A 24,451-nucleotide genomic window follows, 5' to 3' on the forward strand; every position below is an offset into this window, starting at 1 on the left:
ACCATAGCCATCAAATATACTATTAATGTATACAATAACGATACGCAACGTATAATATATAATTTAAATAAAGGATCATATTTAGAGAACAGCCATATTTGTTGTGGCAGCTGAAGCTTTTTAATATTTTACGTAACTTCCGTATCCGGTTGGACATTTCTTCTTTTATCCCTGTCGGTTATTTCGGAAGGTGAGCGATCGCTCTTTCGTACAATTTCTTGATTTTTGGATCGAGTATGTTTTGAAATCAATTGCATATTTGGTCTCACTTGAAGACTAATTTTTTTATAATGTGACAGCTTTCGTAGACCAACTTACACAGCATGATTATAGGTCCTGTTGAATTCTGACCTTGTGTTCGAGAGACAAGCTAACGCTAGCTATGTAACTAAGCTAGTGAGGCACTAACTGTCATGATCATTCAGTTTAACTTAGCGTTCAGTCGAGTTTGCTTAGGTAGTTTCAGTCCTTTATATTCAGTCGCTTAAATATATGTAGATGGCTGCATGTCGTGGTAATTAGCTAACCTTCAGGCTCACTTGTACTTACTTGCTAGCATAGCTAGATAACGTGCTAAAGCAAGCGAAAAGGTTGCTAGCAGCATACTGTTGCCGATTAACTCAGCACCCGTGAAGTTCTTTGTCTGTGTTTGTTTGTGGAGTAAAATGTATAAAGGTATGCTGCAGCAGCTTTGCACTAGCTGGTTGCACTACATCATACAATCACATGATTAAATACCCGAGGTTAGTATGTGCTTTTTTGTTAAAGTGGAAAACAGATTCAACCCAGTGATCTTATCCAAAAAATCTATAGTCTAGACAGGTGGCAGTGCAAGTCTTGCTATACGCACATTAGTTTGAAATTTCTTGAGGTCCTCTAACCTGTGTCCCTTCTGACTTAACTCAAGCCCTTGGTTTTGCATTTTGAAACGCGCACACACGTATGTAGAAACGTCAGAACTCTTGAGCTGTCCGTCTTTCCCCGTTTCCAGGAAATTGGGAACATGGCTGGCCGTCGCGCTGCTCTCAAAGCCATCGACTGGATGGCGTTTGCCGAGAGGGTTCCGCCCAACCAGAGGGCCATGTTCAACGGCCTGAAGACGCGTAGCGATGCCATCGCGGCCAGGTCTGTCCGCCTGTCAACGCACTCTGTATGGGTGTTGGGAGATGGGGTCCCGAGGAGGCGGGGCTGCGAGTTCCTAAACTCGACGGCCTTTGCATAATCATTCTCTACCTTTAAACGTCTCCTTTGTGTTTATGGTTACATTATGATTTAAAGAAGATTTTAAATGATCCTCTGAGCAGCTTTCTGCAACATCTATTTTATTGATGATCTTATGGGTTGAGTACGAGTAATTAAGAGGGATGTCACTGAGATGAACATACTTGTGTGTTTCCAGATTTTTCTGGTGACATGCAAGGAAAATGTTTCTGCTGTGGAATGTACACACACACACACACACCTTTAAGACAACAGTGTCAAAAGTGAAGTATTTCGAGTGGTATGATGCCTCTGTGATTATGGTCAGTCAGTCAGCGCTAGCTTTCTCACGTCTGTTAGTTTTGTATTTGGCAGGATTGTTTTGTTTGATTCTGATTAGGCAAATGTGATTTCAGTGCTAGTTTTGTACTTGGCAGAATTGTTTTGTTTATTTGCTCAACAGGTTACCCTACAGGGTTGGAGTCCTGATCTATGTGGTCACTTCTGACACTACGATCTTTACTTCACTCTAGTGTGTTTTTCTGCACCTCTGCACTTTGAACTGATGCACTTGTTGTACGTCGCTCTGGATAAGAGCGTCTGCTAAATGCCTGTAATGTAGTGTAATGTCTGGAAGCGCGTGTGTTGGACACATGTCTCTTCGCCAGCTTGACGTGCAACAGTGAACATGTAGGGAAGTGAACTAATGTGATAGGTTGTGAATGAGTTAATTTTATGTTTAATGTTCTTGAAGCCTTGCTGTACTACATTAAGGTGAGGAATTAGAGCACCTTCCAAAAGCATTGCGACAAAGACCAAAAATCGGTGTTTTTCTGTTTTCTGTCGTATGCAAAAGGTTGAAATTCAGATGAACACAAATCACTGTGAGTCAATCGTTCTGAAGGGCAGTAATTTCTATTTCCACCCCTATGCTCAAGATTATTCCTTAATTCTGTCATTTTGGGGTTTTTCCCCCTCACACTTAAATACATTTTTATGTCATCCACTACACTTGCCTTTTTTCTTTTCTTTTTTTTGTCAACTTGTTCTCAGTTTATTGGTGACTCCTCCAGTGGTTTCCATAGTTTTAGGGGCATTCATGTCAAGAGTCCTATCAGTATTTCTGAAGGTACAGATGGAGAGTTCTCTGGTTTTCTGGGTTTTTGCATAACTGGAGAAAAAAGACTATAGTGCTGTTTTGGGCAGTTGGGAAGGGTACTCCTCATTTGGGGCGATGAGGAAAGGTTGGCAGTACCCCACTGACGGTCGTGTTTCTCTTCAGGTTGCGCTCGCTGCCAGAGAAGCCCGCTCCGATCGACTGGAGCTTCTACAAGGGCGCGGTGGCCAACGTCGCCATGGTGGAAGAGTTTGAGTCGAAGGTGAGGCCACAATCCTGTGGCAGATTCCGCTACATTTTTGTAGCTAATCATTCAAACGAGTTGTGTGACGCAGTAAGTCTGCACCGAATTTTAATTGACTCGTTCATGGCTCTTGTCGATTCGAAACATGCATCACAGACTGCCTGGCGTCCGCAGTCAGGTGTTGTTTTAGGAACAGTGTTACTGCAGTAAGGTGTAGATGTGAGTTATGGGGGCAGGTGTTGAAGATTCTTCTGGATCCCCTGGATAATTTGATAACCTTCCATTTTTCTGGAAGTGGACAGTAGTGAGAACCTCTGCAGGGACAAAGTTTTACCAAAATGCTATTGTAGGCATTGGCGCGCTGGTTAAGGAGTTGTAACTTGAAAGTGGATTCAAACAATGTCATATTCTAAGGTCCTTCAAGTTTTAGCTCACTTTCTGGATTCATTTTTAAAAATAAATGTTATCTCGTATTTGTGTATGTTTTCGATTTGGCCAAGCAGTTTTTTTTTTTTGTTTTTACAAGCAGTGAAGGACGTTTTGGATGCTGAAGAAGTTTCTGATAACCTGGTGACTTTACAAGGGCTCAGTATTACAGGAAAAATCCCACTCATGGTCTTCTCTCCTCTCCACCCTGCAGTTCGCTGCCCTGAGCATCCCTGAGCCTGTGGACACGGAGACCAGCAAGATCGATGCCCAGGAGCTGGAGGCAGTGCGTGAGGGGGTGGGGGGGGGCTTGGGGGTCTAGTACACTGCCAGGAAAACCCATCTTCAGCCTAACCTGCGCTCATTTATACTCTTACAGTATTAAACATTTTCTGTACAACCACACACTTTGGGTTTTTATACTATTGCAGTGGTGGGATTTCCCATTTTGTGTCATGCTTTGCCTTTTCCTTTGGAACTGTACTTACTTTTGGTCATATAGTGTACATTTAGTATCTGAGCACCCCTTGGTCTGGGGCTGTTTTTCATGGTTTGGACTAGGCCCCTTAGTTTCAGCAAAGGCAAATCTTAATGCTACAGCAAATGGCCACATTCTAGACAATGATGTGTGTTTCCACAGCAGTTTGGGGAAGGCCCTTTTCTGTTTCAGCATGGCAATTCCCTGGGCACACAGCAAGGTCCATATAGAAATGGTTTTGTCGAGAATGGTGTGGAAGAGCTTCACTGGCCTGCTCAAAGCCCTAACCTCAACCCCATCCAACACATTTGGCCTGAGTTGGAAGGCCAGCTGCGAGCCAGGCCTAATTGCCCAATCAGTGCCCAACCTCACTAATTCTCTTCTGGCTGAATGGAAGAAAATCCCTGCAGCAATGCTCCAACATCTAGTATAAAGTCAACCCAGAAGAGTGGAGGTTGTTATAACAGCAAAGGGTGGACCAACGCCATATTAATGCCCATAATTTTGGAAGAGATGTCAGGTGTCCACACACTTTTGGCCGTATGGTGTATATAACCATTTTATCTTTTATGTTTTTATATTGTAGATTTTTATATTGCCTGGATCACTAATTGTATTTATTGTATTTGTTGTCTATTGCACAATTTTCACATGCCAAACAAACTTGAACTGAATTGTACTGAAGTGGATGGTTGTTTCCCCCCCAGAGCAAAACCGCTGTTGCCTACATTGAGGGATCCAAAGCTCGCATCAGCCAGTATGCGCAGGAGGTAGGGCTCACGTGCACTTTCTCTTATACGCATACACACATGCATAGATGTACACTTACACACACACACACACACACACACGCAAATGCACACATGCATCCTCTTAAATATGTTTCTGTATATTAATATTGGTTCTGTAATATTAATAAAAAATTAAATGAAATTTATTAATCATTTAGCTGCATTAAGACAACAACCAGACCAAACAAGTCTGAGTTCTGGTGTAGAAATCCCCTTGAAAACAAAATGGAGTAATTACTTACAGGACATCCTTATAGATTTTTTTTTTAACCTATAGCAAAGATCACAAGTATGCATCTATTAATCAGAATTACTGTTGTCAGGTCAGCACGGGTTAATCGTACATTCAAGGGTTAATCGTCCCTTCATCTCTGTCTCTCTGTCTCCTCCTCTCTCTCTCTCCCTCTCCCTCTTTCTGCAGCTGGAGAAATTCAAGAACATGATCCCCTTCGATCAGATGACCATCGATGAGTTGAACGACGTGTTTCCGGAGACGAAACTGGACAAGGAGAAGTATCCGTACTGGCCGCACAAGCCCATCACCGATCTGTAGTCCCTCCCGCATCCTCCATCCTGGCTTCCTGTCCGCACTCCCCGTGGGAGCAGAGTGTGTGCGCTGATTAGACATATTTCAAAATAAAAGTCTGTACAGTTAATGTTGCATGTCTCCCTCTTCTTCAGTAATTTAAACTCTTTTCTTCTGTGACTAAGTGATTATGCCAAAAAGGAAGCAACGGAACCTGGTGTCACTGAGTCTGTGTATCATGCTAATATAAACATATATATATATATATGTGTGTGTGTGTGTGTGTGTGTGTGTATGTATATATATATATATATACACACACACACACACACACACATATATATATATATATGTATATACACATACACACACACACTTGGTGTTAGAGATGTACATTTGTCCATCTACACTGGCCAATGCTGATACTTCTGTTGCATTTCATAGCAAAATGTCAATCGGTACAGTAGGTGGGCCCAGATGTAAACTAATGAAGGAAAATGTTAAATGAATTTTTTATTTGTGTTGAAAAAGGTTTAAGTGCTTCCTGTTAACTAGACAGCATGAGTCTGGAGAACTGCTGAGTCTCTGTAAAGCTTTGCCTGTGAGTTTGGCTGGTAATGACTTTGATGAGGCTGCTATTAGAGAATGACATTTTCACTTAATTTACAGAATCAGCAGGACATCGGATGTGTCACCTCTCTGGTGTCTGGGTATTGCATAATGTTGCCCATACTCCTGTTTTGCAATATGACCTGTCCTTGATAATGTCCTACACCTACTATTTATATTTGGATACACACTGAAAGTGTGCAAGCTCTCAATTAAATGCAGCTGGTATTGGATTAAGAGTGAAGGTTAGTAATAAATCTGGATTACTTAAATATGTATTAAAGTGCACAGAAAAACACATGATGAAGGAAGAGTTTTTAAAAAGAGGGGGGGTGGGGGTTGTTGAGACGCAGAAGTTTCATATTAACGTCGGTTAAATGAAGTTGCCGTTGTCAATGTGTTGGCAGCTTACCACCAGAAGGAGGCGCCAAATGTGAAGAAAACCCCTCGTGTTGTTTTTATTCCAGAAGATGGCGCCAAATGTTTGCAAATCTTTGTGTTCTTACCTGAAAATCTGTGTTCTTTGATTAACAATTATTTCTCTACCACAATTAAGGAAATTAAGAAGAAAAATATACCAGTCATGTAACATGCAGTTCACTAGTTTTATGATGGATTTATGATGAAACAATAATTGGCAGTTTCATGCTAATTACCCGGCAAGCCAGATCCCTCTCCCTCTATGTCTACAATAATCATGCTCTTAGTTATTTCTATATTTAATACACATTTGTAAGGATTCTTTTCAAAATATGATTAGAGCATGCCAATATCATGCATGAGCTGAATGCCTTCCACTTTGTAGTGGCAGCTGCATATGAGAATCTATTCCTCTTGAAGGTGACTATATGTGTTTGCTGGAGTGTTAGGTCGACCAAGTTCAACTGATGAAGTCAATGTCAATAAAACAATCCAGCAATCAATAAAAAACATAAGGTCAACAATGTAATGGATTGTACAGATCATTATAAAATATATTGATTGCCTGATATCTATATACTCCAGTTGACAGAATCCACCTCAGTGGATTAAAGGCCATTGAACATACACAATATTTGCTTGGTGCAGCTGTTTTCTTGCACGTGACCTGTGGCATCAGAAATTCAACAATAACAATGACAGCACCACTGATAAAGCACACATTTGAAATAGGTTAGTAACTACTCTTTGATGTGAACACCACTGTGAACACAGTCCTGCACCAAGCATGGTTAGATAATAAACTGTGGAAGGACCTGAATGTCAGAATGGAAAGCAAAAATCAATGCACCTTGATGTCTGTTAAGCTATGTCCTTTACCTTAAAACATCTGAGCATGCCAGCAAGAATATAACAAGCTTGCTTGCGGCAGGATGATATTTGCATGCTGAGGTGCTGACTGATATTTGTGAGTCAGGTGCAATGCAATTTATGCGAATCACGCTGTGTGCACAAGGCACTTGAGCGCAGGACAGATTGTGATGCCAGAGAAGAGAGGACTCGGTCATGCTGTTGACTGAATGAAAGGATGCCGAAGATTTTGCCCCCGTAACGCTGGACTCCACGGGCTCGGCGCTGAACGGCGGAACTGTCGCCATTGTTCTGGGAGACCGTGTGCTCTACGTTACTTCCCGGGTGTTCCACGAGCTGTTATGTCAGAGACTAAGCTCTCTGTGTTCTCAAGCGGTCAGAGGAGACGTATGATTTACGGTAATTCCGCGGCGGAATAACAAACGTACTGTAGGAGTCATCAGACCAGTTCTCTGCTTCCACTCCCCACCCCCACCCCCACTATAATAATGCAATTTAATAAAATATTTAGAACTTTCCAGCCACGCTGTTAATTTACTCTGAGGCATGCCTGGTGGAATACAAATGGAGAACATTCCACATTCCGCAGCTTCACCGTAAACACGGGCACTTCTGTTGGAACGCTCCTGGCCTGGTGGCCTTCCTGAGCCGACGCAACAGGAAGTGTGCAGGGAGAACTGGAGTTCCACCAGATAGCATAAACACAATTTTTTTTTTTAAACTCAAGCATGTTGAGCTATGAAGCATGAATCAATCCAGTCTACTGCAAACATGTCATAATTGTGTGTTCACTGTTCAGTGCTAAGGCTTGGAGCCTTTCTGAGCTGACTTATGTTAAAATGAATTGTTGCACATAGGAACAGCTGTCATCTTATTATTTATATAAATATTTATATACATTCATATATATATGTGTGTGTGTGTGTGTGTGATTTTAGGATTATTTTACTCAATTTATGTAATTGTCTTATAATAATAATAATAATAATAATAATGTTTGAAGCTGTAGTATTTTTCAGACAATAATGACTTAATGGACTATTAACCAATACTGTTAGCCCGTTATTATTTATACATTATAAAGCTGGAAGTAATTGAGGTTACCTCGCTCAATGCTACAACAGCAGTGGCCAAAGTGAATTTGCAATGTCAGAATTCATCCAGCCTATTAAGCACAGTTCCCTGACCATTATGCTACACTGCAGCCCTGGACCAGTAGCGGAAGCATAGGCCAGCGCAATCTACGCAAGTGACCATTGACGCATTTATAATCAGGCTTAGCACAGTGCTAGCTGTAAATCGTAGGCAAAACGAAGATTGTTCTCCTGATTAAATCATGCATACTTGCTTAAACTTGCACCTAAAACGCGCTAGTTTGCCGGATGATTGCGGTTAGATTAAAGCCAATGCAATGCAACACACCAGCACAGAAAAAAGTCATAACTGACTTTGATTGCACAGTACTGCGGACACTGTGTGTTTAACGCATTGGCTTAATTTTCCGTCACTCCCAAAGTAACTCGCCAATCGTGGGTCTCTTCTGAGCGGCTCTTTGCAAACCTGCCGTACGATTGGTTACTTCTCCCACTAGTTGTAAGTGGGTGGGTTGTGAGTGACGGTTATCTGTCTATCCCGATTGGTGAAAATGACGGAGATTTCCTATTGCGATTGGTCAAAGCCACATTTCCAGTGCAAAGGGGGTGGAGTTGGTTCTAATGGGTGTTTCCGGAGTCGGTGTTTGACAGAGGAGATTGACGAGAGCCGCTCTGGGTCAGGTAAGACAGCTATGCATTCAAAATCCTGCTGTTATTTTAAAAAGGGGATTTGATATGAAAGGACGTCGCTGACTTGATGTGCCTCGGCCTATCCATATCAACATCTGTCTACATTTTAACTGCGTTAAGTAGGCGATGGTTTAAACGAGGTGCGAGCAAGCTGTACCCAGCATACAAAATTTCCTCGGTGTTGACTGTTGTTGCTGCTCTGGGGTCAAAACGCAGCATCATCGCATTCACCGGCCCACTGACACAAGTCAGAGGATAAGTAGATGTCAACTGAATTGCTGTAACGTTAGGTTGCTCAAACAAAAGAAAATGTCACGACTGGGAGAGAAATAAACATTACATGGCAAATGTAGGATGGCATAGCGAGCTAACGTTAGCTATCTGACTTTCGTCATCGCGGCTCGGATCGGAAAATACCCAGGCAAGCTAAATATAATGTGCTTCATTAAATAACTTGCTGGCTACAGGGCTTGCCAGCCTGGGAGTGCTCGTGGATAACCTCAAATCGCCAACATAAATGGGTCTAGTCAGCTAGCAAACAATAAATAGATTGCTAAGAGACACTAAACTAATTTATTCAACTAGCTACACATCAGTGGACTTTGACATCACTGCTGCCTGTAACTGAATATCTCTCAATCGCTGCCAGGGTTGACTAATGGCTACTCGCTGTTTAACTAGCTACGTTTTATTGTCTGCGTTTGATAATAATTAGTTGCAGACATTTATTTGCTCCTAAAACCCGGTAATTCATTTTTGATGACGAGTTTCTGGTAATAATCTCAGAAACCATAGATGTATACGAGGGACATTCAGTAGAAATAAAATGAATAATTTGTTTGAAAATAATTTCACTGCGACATGTTTCATCGTCCAATATGGGCTACACTTGTGTTGTGTCAAACAATTAAGTAAGAATTTTTTCCCCGCCGGGTCTGAGGAGTAGGTGGTGGTCTGTGTTATTTCCCAGAAATAAGAATAGCGGGCACTCCGGGCAGATCTATTGCGTGGTTTTGCCTGCTGTGCAGTGGGTGTGAGTGGAAGTCAGGCTAGCCAATGTTAGCCGCGTACATCATTGTATGACCAGGTGCACTTAGATCCGCGCAGGCTGCGGGTTCGTACTTGTTGGCGAGTTGGGACATAGTGTGTGCTGTTGATGGCTCACAAAAAATAAAATACATAAAACCGAGTCACATTACATTGTTAATTCATGCTTAATTGGTTTGGGTTCGCTCGCTACAGTCTGACAAGGGCTAAAGAACAATAGAGGAGGTCCCACAGAAATTTCGGAGCTACGCCATTGAATTGCCCTGCTCAACGTGTGGTGCTTCGGGGTCTATTCTGGAGTTTTGGAAGCTATTCACCAGGAAAAAACAATTTAGCTCGTTAGTTACATTGTTTTGAACGCAACAGAAACCTCATGTTTCAATCATCGCATCAACACACCGGCACTGCGGGTGAGCATCTGCTTTGGTCGTTTATGGGGGGCTCGTGGATCATTCGATTCCAAGGGAAAGGTTTTTAAAATACATTTTAAGAGGACAATAGTGTAGTAATAACGTGTCTTTGTAAAAATACAGTATAGGAGGTAAATACTACAGTAATAACGTCCGGGTTGTGTCCTTATTGGACTGTGGTTCCTGCCAGCAGTTGCAATCCCTAGGATGCCTCTCCTGTAAAATTGAGATGAAAGGTTTCCCCCCATGCAGCCTAGTGTCTGTTGGTTAAGTTGTATTTGTGTGGTTTTTAAGATTCATTAATAAAATTGTAGGCATTTTACAGAGACTTAGTTGTTGCTCCCTTGATAACATGTGGGTGTGTGTGTATGTGCCTGTGCATGCTTGTTATTTATTTATTTAATTTACCATTGTAATGTTAAGGCAAAGAGAAAGTGACTGAACGATGACACATTTGGAAAATGAGAGAAGAGAAACCTTGCGTGTATGAGCAATATGGCTGTTCTACTCTCCTCCTGAGCTTGCGTTCAGTGAACAGACACTGAGAGATGCCACATGACCCCCCAGACCCCCCCCCCCCCCCCCAAACCCTAGAATTTGCTGTGCTGGGAAAGTGGGTGTGTTCCTCCCAGATCGCGCCTGCCCCGGGACACTGGCTGGATTGTTCCGGATGAACAATGACACGGGGGTGGAGCTGGCTGGTTAAAAACTCACGGCTTCCGATCACAGGGCGTCGCAGACGCCCTGAGGCAAAACCTGGACCCAAAATAAGGTTTTACCTTAGTGTACCCCCCCCCTCGTTATGTTCACTCGCATTGTGACAGAGCCAGGCGTGATTGGTGCCAGAAAATGAAGTGGACCAATCAGGCAGTTAGTGGGAGGAGCTTCCAGGTAGCTTTCGTGGTGTAGGTAATGGATGAACACAGGCTGAGGTTTCATGTGCAGGTAACCCATGAGGGTGACTAGAATCAGATTCACAGCACAGTTGTTCTTGTGCGCGTGCGTGCGTGCATGCATGCACGCACGCGTGTGGGGTGCCCTGCAGGGTTATCGTAAGATGCCGCGGTTTGAAGAGAAGAGGAAAAACCCAAAGTGCGAACGCTGGGTGCCGTGGGTGCGTGCGGTAATTTGAGACTCCTCTCTCAGTGGCTGAAGGTGCGCGCCGCGGCCTGCCTTTGGCTCAGAAGGATGGCAGAGATTGCCATGGAAAATTACAGCCGAGGGCAGCCAGGAGGGGTGTGGTCGCGAAACGTAGGCTGTCTTCGTAAACGGGACACACGGCCTCTCGGTTTGGGTCGCATGCCATGTTCTGCGCTGTATCCCTTTGAGCAGTGCATGGCGTGTGTGTGTGTGTGTGTGGGTGCGTGCGTGCGTGCGGGTGCGTGTGTGTGTGTGTGGTTACATGTTTGTGTACCTTCGTACTTGTGCGTTTTGAATGTGTGTGAGACCACGCTCATGTCTTTTCGAACAGCAGCGAAGGGGTTAAGTTTCAGAGGTAGGGCTCGGGGGAGGTCACCAGAAGGGTGTTTGACTCCCTTTGGGTTGTCTAGGTGATGGATGGATGGAGGGGTGGTGGGGGTGGGTTCTGGGTCCCCCTGGGCGTGACTCAGAACGAGGGGCTCGGGGGATCAGCTAGCGCTAGCGCTGGGAGCATCTGGAGTCCTGTGGACCGTTCGGGCCGCGCAGGCAGCGCTTATCTCGTAGTGCTTCCGCTAGCGTGGAGATAGCGACCGCCGCAGCGAGGCCTGTTCTGCACACGCTCGGTACGGAGGCGTCACGGCGTGCTGGAGAGCTCTGCGTGGTCCGGAGCCTTCCGCCACACGGCGGTACAAAGTTACCGTCGTTACCGTCGTCTATGTGACACGTGCGCCGTTGAAGGGGCCACGGTTTTGTGGTTTGGGCCTTTGTGTTGAAAAGCAGAGCGCTGTGAGCACGGGGCTAGGCTGTTTGGTACGCGTGGTTTGCATTAGTTGCTCTCCTCTTCCACTTCATAAACCCAAACCAGTTTCTTTGACCCTGCATTTCTGTTAAATTGTGTTCTTAACCTGTTCATTTCCAAAATTTGCGTGTATTTGATTTTCATCTGTGATTTAACTGCCTGGTCTGGCATTTCTTAATTTCCCTTCTGTGTTATTTTAGAGGCCAAATTTTTTTAAAGCCCTTTGAAAATACTTCAGGAATAGCATATTGTTTATTATTATTATTATGGTTATGATGATGATGATGATGATTATTATTATTATTCAGCGGCCGTTGATGGACCAGCCCTGTGAAGAGGTGGGGCTAGAATGGGACAGAGCACATCGGAACAAGAGGCTGACCCCACAGAGGTGAGCATTCCTCCCCCCGCTAAACCCTTCTTCCCTGTCAGTAACCACGCCCCCCCCACCCCCCACTCAGTAACCCTGCCCCCCCTTTCAGTGACCCCGCCCCCACCCTGCCCCATCTGTCAGGCCGCATCTCCAGACAGACAGCAGCGGACATCCGATCACTCGGGGGGCCGGTAACTGCCGTCGGAGTCCTTAGCCCCTCCCCCTCACGCTGGGATTGACGAGCGACGATGGCGACGTCCGGACCCTGGCGTTCCGCAGCGCAGTTTAACATGGTATCTCTGCGCTGCCGTACGCTCGCCGTAGTTTGCGCTGAACGTCCGGCAGGCTCTGCGGCTGAAGAGGGGGAAGTGCATGTCACGTGACGCTTTTCTCATGTCGCTGAGTCAGCAGACTCGCAGTCCCTCTGTCTGTCCGTGTCTGTCTGCCTAACTTCACGGTGCGGTGCTTCTGTACAGGCCTGAAAGTAAGCCGTTTTCTAGTCTAGTTTTGCCGTCGGTAAATCAAAATTGAACGGAGTACCACGGCCTAAAAGACAAGGGTGCAGTACTGATGAATGGTAATTGCATTTTAAGAGGACTAAACAGAGTGTAACGCAGTCCAGAAGAGAGAAGCCAGCGTGTGGGGTGGGAGCAGCTGAGTGAGGTTATACCGTGGGTTTGTGCCTGCCTGTTTCATGCACCTCTGTTTACCTTTACGGTGTGTGTACGGTTTCTGCATTGGCCCTTTCTTCTCCCTCTCTTATTTGATTGGCTACGGAGCAGACCTTTGGCTTCTGCTGATTGGCTGTGCATTGCTCTCTTTGGCAGACCTCCAGCGCTGCTGACACGCTCTCTCCAGTTCAAACCCAAACCCTGTGCCTAGACGCGACGGGCAGGAGGGGGTTACAGTAACGGTTTTTGTAGCCGTCGGCGGTGGAAAGAACACAATGTTTATTGTGTCTCCCAGCGAGTGTTTCCCAGAGGGGGGCGGGGGGCACCGAAATCCCCCCCCCTCCCCCGTTAGACCCCGGGGTCGCATCTTGAGCGGCAAGAATGCGCTGGGAACGAGTTCCATGTCCCGTGCTCTGGAGCGTGAGAGAGATGGAATTGTGTGCCACACGCACTCAAACACACACACACACACACACACACTCACTCTCTCACACACACACACACACACACACACACACTCACTCTCTCACACGCACTCACACACACGCACTCACTCTCTCACACGCACTCACACACACACACACACACATACACACGCTCTCAAACACACACACACTCACTCTCTCACACACACGCACTCAAACACACACACACACACACACACACACACTCACTCTCTCACACGCACTCACACACACGCACTCACTCTCTCACACGCACTCACACACACGCACACACAGACACACACACACACTCACACACACGCACTCACTCTCTCACACGCACTCACACACACGCACACAGACACACACACACACTCTCTCACACGCCCTCACACACACGCAGAGTCTAGATTCTGATCTTTCAGCTCCATCTCGTCTCTGGCATCAGGACTCTTGGTCTCAGATATCTCCACTGCAGTGGTTTTGTCCTTCATTTTTAAGGGGAAAACTAAAACCGACAGAGCTACATCCTCCTCGAGTCTCACCTGCTTGGCCTGTTAATCGCAGACTAACGACGTGTGAGCACCTTGAAATGCACACACAGAATGCTGTGGAATTATATTAATACATGTAATTCAAACTCTTCTGTGTGTCCTGCTGAAGCAAGCCTCAAGCCTGGTACAACTGTTCAATCGCGTTTCTTTTTGGACATGGGTTTCTAAACCACTAATCTAAATATTGTTTTTTTTAACTGTAGCTTTAATATCTGGTTATGCCGGACTGGAATTAAAAACAGAAGTAGCTGCTTTTCTCTGTGGCACTGCGGGTGTTGTAACAGAAGCTGTGTCTCATATTTGAACATTTCTGTGTGGGGTTCTTGTTTTTTGCAGGAAGGGCTGGTCAATATCAAGTCTATAGTGGAGGACCAGCTGCAGACCAGCATGGTGAGCGTGTGCTGACTGATGGTCTGGCCTTGTGATCATGTGGTTTCCGCACCAGTGACTGATGGGATACCTCAGTACTGCTGTGCTGTGGCTCCCCGATTTGTGTTTAACCGTGTTATTACATTACTTGTGTCATATGCTGTCATGGAGATCAAGTTAAATGGCTGAAGCTTTCCTTATGTCATTTTCTTTTCCTCCCCCTCTCTCCTCATCCCCCTTTTCTCCTCTAACTCCATCTCTTTACCTCATTTCTGATTTACCCTTTTCTCATGCTTCACCTCTTTCGCCTTCCGTCTTTCCCTCTATCTCTCATTCTCCTTGCTCAACCTCTCTATTTCTCCTCTTCTGCGCTCTCTGATACTCTCTCCATCCTTCCCTTTCTTTACCTGTCCTTCTCTCACCGCCCATTGGCTCTTTTATTGTGACCTTTTCTTCATCTCTCTCCTTTGTCCACCTTTCTTTCTCTCCCTCTGTCCTTACCCTTCCTCTTCATCCCTCGCTCCCCCCCCCACGCTCCGCTCCGTGTAGATGGTGGGGATCGTAATCGGCGCGGGAATCGCCATCGTCCTCATCGCCATCCTCATCTTCTTCGTCCTGCGGAGGATCAAGCTGCGAAGTCAGTACCCCCCCCCCCGACCCCCCCGTGCATCTCTCTGTCCCCGCAGCGTCCGTGTGTCTGTCTGCCTGGCCTCAGTATGGCGGCTCTCTCATAGGCCTGCCTGGGTGCTCACGGGTACGAGTCGGTGGCCCTGTGTGAATTCGTCACCCTGTACTGCGCCAGTCACGGTCTCACCATGCGCATTCTTCCATTTCCTTAAAACACTCGTCTTCTCCTGCTCCGCTGACTGATCTCAGATCAGCACCTGCGTGCTTCCCGGCTGGCTGTTATGACATCGGTGTGCTTGTACTGTCTTTGTCACCGTTCTGGGATCGGTCAGCTTGCTTCCCTTCGCTTCTTGCTGTTCTGAGATCAGCGGTTCAGCAAAAGAAAGGTCACCGGCTGTCGATCTCTCTCTCTCTCTCTTCCCTCCCTCTCTCCCGCGGTGGGACGCACAGACCTGGAGGCACAGGAAACCCCCAAATACCGCTTCCGCAAAAGGGACAAGGTCCTGTTCTACGGGCGCAAGATCATGAGGAAGGTGAGCGAGCGGGTGGGTGTGTTTTTTTTTTTTTGTTTGAATGCCATGTTGGGTTGGGTGAGCTGAGTGGTGTTCAGAACGCACGCTTACCTGTCCTCCTGCCCACTCTCCCCTGTCCCTCGCCCCTCCAGGTGTCCCAGTCTACCTCCTCCCTGGTGGGCAGCACCTCCTCTTCACGGCCACGCCTGAAGAAGAAGCAGAAGATGCTCAACATTGCCAAAAAGTGAGAAGCAGCCCCGTATCGCCTGCATCCTGCTGTGCTGCACTAGAGCTGTTGGAAGCTGCACAGTGGTGATGTGGTATATGCAGTCTCTCTTCTTGATTCGCTACATCCATCTCTCTGTCTCTGTGTCTCTCTCAATCTCTGTCTCTCGCTCTTTCTCTCTGTGTCTCTCTCTTTGTGTCTGTCTGTGTCACTCTTTTTCTCTGTCTCTTTCTGTGTCTCCATCTCTCTGTCTTTCTCTCTCTCTCTCCTCTCTCTCAATCTCTCTCTCTGTCTCTCTGTGTCCGTGTCTGTGTCACTGTCTTTCTGTGTCTGTCTTGTTGTCTCTCTCTCTTATTCTTTCTCTCTCCTTCTCCCCATTAATTCCTGCTCCTCATCTCTCCCTCCCTCCTCTCTCCCCCTGTCCCCCCATCCTCCCGCCTCCTCCTGCTCCTCCCCAGGATCCTGCGCTTTAAGAAGGAGGTCCCCACGCTGCAGATGAAGGAGCCCCCTCCCTCTGTGCTGGAGGCGGACCTCACCGAGTTCGACGTGGCCAATTCCCACCTCCCCTCCGAAGTGCTCTACATGCTCAAGAACGTGCGGTATGTCGCATGATGTGTGTGTGTGTGTGTGTGTGTGTGTGTGTGTGTCTGTGCGCGTGTGTGTATGTGCATGCATGCGTGTATGTGTGTGTGTGTGTGTGTGTGTGCATGCATGTGAGTGTGTGTGTCTCCACTCTAACATCAGTGTGTGCATGTGCGTGTGCGTGTGTCTGTTCGTCTCTGTGCTGTCATCAGTTGGTGTGGTTGTTCTGTGGTGCAGCTAACCTCGCTGCGTCTCCGTGGTTACCCCGCAGGGTCCTGGGACACTTTGAGAAGCCGCTGTTCCTGGAGCTGTGTAAGCACATGGTGTTCCTGCAGTTCCAGCAGGGGGAGTACGTCTTCCGCCCCGGCCAGCCCGACAGCAGCATCTACGTAGTGCAGGACGGCAAGCTGGAGCTGTGCCTCACCGGCCAGGTGTGTGTGTGAGTGTGTGTGTGTGTAATAGTGCGTGTGTGTGTGTGTGTGTATGTGTGTGTTGGTGTGTGTGGGTTTTTTATTGAGAGCATTTCAAGGCTAGCGAGTGTATGTATGTGTTATTGGGGGGAGTATTCAGTATGTGTTTGACTGAATGCATGCACGTGTGTGACTGTGTGTGGGATTAGTTAGTTTCATGGTTTGTTTCCACTTGCCATCTGATTAAGATGTTAGTGATTACCACCTCTTAACGCCTGACTACAGTTAATCAGATTATTTAAAAAGTCTGTATAATGAGAAAATTATTGTGGTCTCATTTTAAACAAGAGAGAGCGAGGGATGCAGTGCTGTGTTGTGTTTTGTGGTGTTGTGTTTGTTATGTTGTGCTATGTTGTGTTATTGTGTTGAGGTGTGTTGTCGCATTGTTTTGTGTAGTGCTGTGTTATTTTGAGTTTTGAAGTGTTGTGTTGTGACGTAGTGTGTTGTGTTGGGTCAGGTTACATTGTGTTGTGTTAGTTGTGTTCTGTTCCGTAGCATTGTATAGTGTTTTGATGTGCTGTGCTGTGCTGTGTTGTGTTGTCCTGTTGTGTCATATTGTGTCGTGTTGTTTTCTGTTGTGTAGTGTAGTGTTTTGACGTGCTGTGTTGTTGTGTTGTGCCGTGTTGTGTTGTGTTGCGTAGTGTGGTGTAGTTTTTTGACGTGCTCTGTTGTGTTGTGTTGTGCCATGTTGTGTTGTGTTGCGTAGTGTAGTATTTTGACGTGCTGTGTTGTTGTGTTGTGCCATGTTGTGTCGTGTTGTGTTGCGTAGTGTAGTGTAGTGTAGTGTTTTGACGTGCTGTGTTGTTGTGTTGTGCCATGTTGTGTTGTGTCGTGTTGCGTAGTGTAGTGCAGTGTTTTGACGTGCTGTGTTGTGTTGTGTTGCGTAGTGTAACGTAGTGTTTTGACGTGCTGTGTTGTTGTGTTCTCTTGCAGGACGGTAAAGACGGAGTGGTTAAGGAGGTGTACCCAGGAGACAGTGTCCACAGCCTGCTTAGCATCCTGGATGTCATCACTGTGAGCCCCAACTTCCTGTTGCACATTTACTACTTCCTGTGTACCAGCCTTTTCAATGCACTGGCCTCCTGTTGTTGTGTTCCTAACTCCCAACCCCCCCCCCCCCAGAGTTTTGTAGTTTGAAGGACAGTTTCAGTCATTGAATAAAATGCATTGTTGTGGATTTCAGGCTAAAACAAAAAAATTTTGTGCCGAAACGGTAAAAAAATTCATTAAAGTATCAGGTAATACATCGCCATGCTGTCCTTCAAGCAGAGGGTTGTAATTCTAGTATGTGCGGGAAAAACTGCTGATCAACAAGAATTTTACATTAGTTCATTGATTGTTTTTTTGTCCTTGGAGGACTGTCTCTAGAGGGCACTGTGGTGAGAGCTCTTTGTTTTCTGTGTGTGGCAGGGCCACCAGAGGCCATATCGGACAGTGTCGGCGCGGGCAGCCGAGGTGTCCACTGTGCTGCGACTTCCTGTGGAGGCCTTCCTGTCCATCTTTGAGAAGTATCCAGAAAGTCTGGTGCGAGTAGTGCAGGTGCGTGTGTGTGCGTGCGTGCGTGCATGTGTGTGTGCGCGTGTGTGTGTGTGTGTGTGTGTATGGGTGAGTGAGTGTGTAGGTGTGTTTTAAGATCACCTCTGATTGGTAAATATGTCCCTGTCTCTGTCTCCCTCTCTGATACAGATCATCATGGTTCGGCTCCAGAGGGTAACAGTGCTGGCCCTGCACAACTACCTGGGGCTGACCAACGAGCTCTTCAGCCATGTGAGTATGCACAAACACAAACATGCACACACACACACACACACACGTACCGATGCACACGCGCACACACACTCATGCACACGCACAGATACACACACACACAAACATCCACACACACACACACACACACACACACATACAGATGCACACGCACACACACACTCACATACACACACATGCACACTTACAGATGCACACACACACGCATGCCCAGATGCACACACACACACAGATGCACACACACGCACGGACACACACACACACACACACGGATACACACACACACACACAGATGCGCACACACGTACTCACACACACACACACACACATACAGATGCACACACACACACACACACACACACATACAGATGCACACACACACACACACATACAGATGCACACACACACACACACACTCACATACACACTTACAGATGCACACACACACACACACAGATGCGCACACACATACTCACACTCACACACATACTCACACACACACACATACACACACACACACAAGCAAAGTATTTCTTTGCGTCCTGTTAACTCATCCATCAGGAATGCGCCTGTGACTCCCAAGTGTGTACACATGGCCATTGTGATGTTGGCATTGATGGAGGTGATTCTCCCCCCCTCTCTCCCCCCAACCCCCCCCCAACAGGAGATGCAGCCGCTCCGCCTGCTGCCCCTGTCCCCCCACCCGTCCCGCACCAGCCCCGTCCGGCACAAACGTTTCGGCAGCATGACTGTGTCCGAGGAGCACCGCGAAAACGCAGTCAAGACCGAGGCCCAAGGTGAGGGGGGGGGGGGCGATGTGGGGGGGAACGCTGTTAAAATTTGTGAAAGAGGGAAGAAAAGAGGAGAGGAGAAGATGTGGAGGGCAACAGTGGAAGAAGCGTTTTCTCATTCCAAATAAAGTGGAGCGAGGGAGAGAGAAACAGATGGTTTTATTTATTTTGCATTTCCCCTGGACAGTAAGATGCATGTACTCACTCAAATGGGTCCATGAACTGCTGGTCTTCCTGGAAGAAAAAAAACCACCGTAGGATCAATCCACTGAGAGTCTTAAGACAGTCTCAGCCCCACGAAACTCCGCCTCCCCCCCGCTCCCACCTTGTCCAGCCGTGACAGGAGATGAAAGTGGTCCTGTTCATGCGCAGGTCTGGTTTTTATAGACTCTAGGGAAAGGTGCAGTGCTTACTCAGCAGATGGGACGGGGGGAGAAGGGAGTGGATCATCAATTATTCACTGGCTATAATGGAGACAACCTCTAAAACAAGGGCAGCTCCACCAATGCAGTGGAGCCCTAACCTTTATGTCTGTTAGGAGTCCTCCTGCCCGGCTTTGACCCCCCCCCCCCCCACATGCCCTGCCCCTCTCGGCTGTTCCTGCAAATGCAGCAGCCAGTATAACTGATACAGGTCGCTAGGGAGTCGTGTGACTGTACAAACATTCGCTAGGAATATGGCTTCCTTGTTAACGATCTGCTGCTTAAACCAACAAAGAGATCTATAGGCAATGTGTTTTTATACAGAGTAATAGGATATACAATAGAGAATAATATTGGCTATGAGAGTGGCTGTATGTGCAGGTGTGTGTGTACAGAGGTGCTTGTAGGAGGGTGGCTGTGCTCTGTGCGTATAGGAGAGTGACTGTGCAGGTGTGTTTGAGGGTGACTGTGCTCTGTGCTTGTTGGGGGGTGACTGTGCTCTGCTTGTAGGAGGGTGACTGTGCAGGTGTGTAGGAGGGTGACTGTTCTCTGTGCTTGTAGGAGGGTGACTGTGCTCTGCTTGTAGGAGGGTGACTGTGCTCTGCTTGTAGGAGGGTGACTGTTCTCTGTGCTTGTAGGAGGGTGACTGTGCAGGTGTGTTTGAGGGTGACTGTGCTCTGTGCTTGTAGGAGGGTGACTGTGCAGGTGTGTTTGAGGGTGACTGTGCTCTGTGCTTGCAGGAGGGGATCATGGGAAGGAAGGAACCACAGTGCCAACTCTCAGTCGGGCCATCTCCATGCCTGTGGACATCGCCGGTAAGTCTGTGCACCTGTCCCACCCCAGCCCTGCTCCCCGAATCCCTGCTGCCCCCTGTCCCACAGTATGACCTCCTCTGCCTTGAACACCACACGCAACATCATGGAAATGCAGTCCTGTGTGGTTCACTCAGTCTGCTCGTTTGCAGTCTTCACTCTCGTCGTAGTTCTTTGCCTGGCGTTTACCACACTTCCTTGTTTCTTTTTTTATAATTTGTTGTTTGTTTTGTTTAAATGCCGTTTATTTGCCAAGTCTCTTGCCAGTCAGGCTCTTCCACTTCCTCGCCTGCTTTGTAAATTTTGGCACAGCTCAGCCCCCGTAGGTGGGCAGACCTGTCACCTGGGCGCGGTGAGGTCGTGTCCGTTGGCACGGTGCATGCTGGTCTCACGCCGCTCCCTGTGTTACCTGCGCAGGCATCCAGAAGAGTCTGCGGTCGGACTTCGACATGGCGTACGAGCGAGGGCGCATCTCCGTGTCCGCAGAGGACGGCGCCCCGACCCCGCCCACCTTCACACGGGTCAGAGAGGGGACGGGGAGGGGGGACGGGGGACGGGGAGGGGGTACGGGGTGGTTTTACTGGTGTACAGGACCATCTTGGATGCTGAGTGTGTCTTTGGAGAAGATAGTGAGCAAGTACAGTGTATAATAAATAAGGAGAGGACGTGCAGCTTGGAATGAATGGGGCTCTCTGGTGTGTGTGTGTGTGTGTGATTGTGTGCGTGTGTGTGTGTGTGTGCGCGTGCATGATTGTGTGTGAGAGTATATACTCATTATACTGATGGTGTGTATACATGTATACACGTCTGTGCACTTGTCAGAAGTCATATGCATATGTGCTGCTGCACAGTGTTTGCATGTTAGACACATTTAGCCCATGACCCCCCCGCCCCGCCCCCGCCCCTCCTCAGTCCGTGTCCCAGGACCCGAGGGAGAGGAAGTCTGTGACCGTGGACGAGGTCCCGTCGGGGGTGTACCTGTACGCCGAGGAGGAGGCGGGTCTGGAGACCTTCTACGGGCCGCTGCACGGGCGTGCCGGCACCTCCCTGTTTGAGGAGGCTCAGAAGGAGATCCTCAAACTCATGCGAATCGAGGTGCGTCCCGTCCGCCCCGTCCCGCCCGGACCCTTACGGAAACGGGGCGCATTTTAAACATCCTCAGAAATGCAATGATAAATGCATTATGGATAATTATGCTTCATGTTGTGTAATGGATTGCGGTCTGGAAAGTGGCAGTAATTTGTGTGTTTTCTGGTGAGCTGTTGCATATTGTTGGTAATGTGTTTTATTGATATATGTATCCTCAGTATGTTCTATGTCTGCAAGGGGTCATCCTGAGAAACACAGACGTTTGAAAGAGAGAAAGATGCTCGAATGGCGAATAATAGAAAAAACAGAAATGGACAGAAAAGGAGATTTAGGAGTCAGTTGTTTATTTTTAGGAAGCACTAAAGCTAATGACTGCATGCAGGTACAGATCTGGTTTCTCTTTGATTTGGTTCTGGAGTGGTCATCGGCCTGTTGGTGCCTCTTAAAACTCGGGACAGGTTCAGTGGCGGCAGATCGGAGGCCCTTTCTGTTCACCTGAATGTGAGCCAGCCGAGCGCTGGACAGGGTTAGAGTCCGGATTCTCCCGCCTGCCCCCCCACAGAGACGCCCGTCTGTGGCCTGTCCTAGTGTTTTTATTCCGCTCTACAGCCTGAAGCAAAGCCAGCCTTATTTCACCATCTTTTACTGAACTCAGAACGTCCTTAGTCTGACTCTCCAGAGACTGCTCGTGTTCCGAGATCGAGTCTGTCTTGGAGCGCCCTCTGTGAGCTTGCTGCCGGTTTGGCAATACAGCTCTTGTTGGAAACAGACGGAGGAAATTGTGCAGTCTTCTGAAATAGCCGGATCTTAACACACGTTCGTTTCATTGTCCTTTCTTTCTATCTCCCTCCCTCCTCCCCCACTTTTTTCCTCTGTCTCTTTCGGCAGGACCCCACCTTGCTGAACGGGAGGGTGACTCTGCACCATGCCAAAGCTGGGGCGGTCCTGGCGCGACAGGGGGACCAGGTAGGCCCAATATCGCCCCCCCCGTGCCACTCTGCAGTACTGCAGACTCTCAGCATTTGCCCCAGCTTTACCAACCCCCCCGCCTATGCCACATCTGAAACTGTACCCTCCTGTCCCATTTACTGCTGGAAGCTCTGTACCCGAAACACGCAGAGGGAGGGGCTCCAGGTGCCCGAGCACCTGCCCCCTTTTTCCCCAAGAGCAACATACACGAACGCACAAAAAGTTTCAGGCAACTACGAGCTGATGCCAAATCATCACGGTCACAACTGATAGCGGCTCTTTGATTTGATAAAAACAATTAATATTTGTATTATTACAGTTCCTGTCATTCACTTTCATTCATTCATTCATTTTGGTAAAATATATTCTGTACAGTAACTGGGTGTTAAACAGTTTTTCTAAGTTGGTGTTGGTTTTCTCTCTTTGAGCACCCGCCCCTCTCACTGCATGGCTCTGTATCACTCTCTCAGGCCCCCTCGTGCCCCCAGCAGGGCCCCTAACTTTGTGCTGTAGCTTTATGCATGTCCGGGTCCTGAGTCAGTTACACACTAAGGTTCAGCTCATCATTGCCTGAACCTTTTTCGTGAGTTTATGCAAGTCGCTCTGGATGAGAGCGTCAGCGAAATGCATCCCTCTTTTACTTTTTAGTTCTTCCCACTTCTTCTCTTTCCTTTCTCCTTTCTTGTCTGTCATCCTCTTTCATTTCCTCTTCTGCCCTTCCTCCGTTCCCCCTCTCTCCTCTCTCCTCCATCCCTCTCTCAGTATCGCTTTCTTTCTCCTCTCCTCTCTCCCATAAGAGATGACTATTTCACTGTGCCTCACTGTAGTTCTGCTTCTCTGGCTTTGTCCAGTTCAAATGTGCAAAGTTCCCATGTGGGGTGAGGATGTGGCTAAATCAGCTCCCCCCCCCCTCACCCCCCAGGACGTCAGTCTGCACTTCGTCCTGTCCGGCTGCCTGCACGTGTACCAGCGGATGATTGACAAGCAGGAGGCGGTGTGCCTGTTCGTGACGCAGCCGGGGGAGATGGTGGGTCAGCTGGCCGTGCTGACGGGCGAACCCCTCATCTTCACCATCAAGGCCGTGAAGGACTGCACCTTCCTCAAGATCTCCAAGTCCGACTTCTACGAGTGAGTCTGGGAGCGCAGGGGTTAAAGGCGCTCGGTTGCCGGGGCCGACCGCGGCCGGTAGCTCCGTGGTGCTTCCTTTTTCGGCCAGGGTACGGAAAGGGTCGGTCGGTTTGGGGTCCGTGGTTTGTTGCTCTCTAGCGCCCCCCCGCTGGTCACTCGGGCGCCCGTTGACTGCATTCCAAAGCCGCATATGAAAGGTCTTCCTCTGATGTGAGCTGTGTGAGCTGGGCTGTGGGCTGCGGTGTGAAAAGAAGCATCTGGTGACGCCACATGTTTTGGAGGAGAATCGCGGATAATCGGCAGTGGTGATTGCACAAGCGTGCAGCTACAAATAGTTACTCAGACCTTCCAAATTAGGGTGGAAATTGGACATTTAAAGCCCTTTTGTTGGGCGGCAAATTCATTTATAAAAAATTTTAAAAGAGGATCAGTTCTGTATTCTACCCAGCTTGCTTATGATCGATGTACATAAAGACAAATAGCATCCTCAGGATGTCACACGTGAAGATGTGCTGTATGACTTCACTCAGTATTCCAGTACAGTGAGATCCGTGTGAATGCTCGTGAAGCCTGTGTTATCGTAGATTATCCCAGTGTTTTTGTGGTATGAAGAAGCTTTGCTTTAAATCAGAGGTGGGCAAGGATGGCTGTTTCTGGATTTCATGCCAACTTCTTAAACTTAATTATTTAATTAGCCTCATTTTGTCATGGATATTTTGGCTTAATTTCTTAAAAAGCTCATAGATGACAGCTGAAGACTGTTTCTGAGTCCCAACATGAAACAT

At 47.5% G+C, this 24,451-nt stretch overlaps 2 protein-coding genes across 6 annotated transcripts in view; both read left to right on the forward strand.

Annotated features, from left to right (window-relative positions):
- Positions 1-47: 47 nt before the first annotated feature.
- On the forward strand, positions 48-4,917 carry atp5pd (ATP synthase peripheral stalk subunit d). Its single transcript, XM_035404940.1, has 6 exons — positions 48-190; positions 992-1,125; positions 2,483-2,579; positions 3,202-3,273; positions 4,173-4,235; positions 4,678-4,917. The coding sequence occupies exons 2-6, from the start codon at positions 1,004-1,006 to the stop codon at positions 4,807-4,809; spliced, it is 486 nt and encodes a 161-aa protein (XP_035260831.1). The 5' UTR covers positions 48-190; positions 992-1,003; the 3' UTR covers positions 4,810-4,917.
- A 7,252-nt stretch (positions 4,918-12,169) lies between these two features.
- Positions 12,170-24,451, forward strand: part of pnpla6 (patatin-like phospholipase domain containing 6) — a 34,247-nt gene continuing 21,965 nt past the window's right edge. For 3 of the 5 annotated variants that reach the window (XM_035404111.1, XM_035404110.1, XM_035404109.1), the window contains exons 1-17: positions 12,170-12,252; positions 12,376-12,527; positions 14,239-14,292; positions 14,821-14,908; positions 15,349-15,443; positions 15,563-15,654; positions 16,095-16,235; positions 16,490-16,649; positions 17,622-17,702; positions 18,099-18,227; positions 18,375-18,455; positions 19,120-19,252; positions 20,409-20,483; positions 20,898-21,001; positions 21,393-21,575; positions 22,458-22,535; positions 23,461-23,666. In XM_035404111.1, the coding sequence (XP_035260002.1) occupies positions 12,483-12,527; positions 14,239-14,292; positions 14,821-14,908; positions 15,349-15,443; positions 15,563-15,654; positions 16,095-16,235; positions 16,490-16,649; positions 17,622-17,702; positions 18,099-18,227; positions 18,375-18,455; positions 19,120-19,252; positions 20,409-20,483; positions 20,898-21,001; positions 21,393-21,575; positions 22,458-22,535; positions 23,461-23,666 (1,745 nt within the window). In that variant the 5' untranslated portion in view covers positions 12,170-12,252; positions 12,376-12,482. The remainder of the gene's footprint in view (positions 12,253-12,375; positions 12,528-14,238; positions 14,293-14,820; positions 14,909-15,348; positions 15,444-15,562; positions 15,655-16,094; positions 16,236-16,489; positions 16,650-17,621; positions 17,703-18,098; positions 18,228-18,374; positions 18,456-19,119; positions 19,253-20,408; positions 20,484-20,897; positions 21,002-21,392; positions 21,576-22,457; positions 22,536-23,460; positions 23,667-24,451) is intronic. The other 2 variants (XM_035404112.1, XM_035404113.1) reach the window with 1 other exon arrangement.

The sequence above is a fragment of the Anguilla anguilla genome, chromosome 2 (genome assembly GCF_013347855.1).
Source record: "Anguilla anguilla isolate fAngAng1 chromosome 2, fAngAng1.pri, whole genome shotgun sequence".
NCBI classification, from domain to species: Eukaryota; Metazoa; Chordata; class Actinopteri; order Anguilliformes; family Anguillidae; genus Anguilla; species Anguilla anguilla.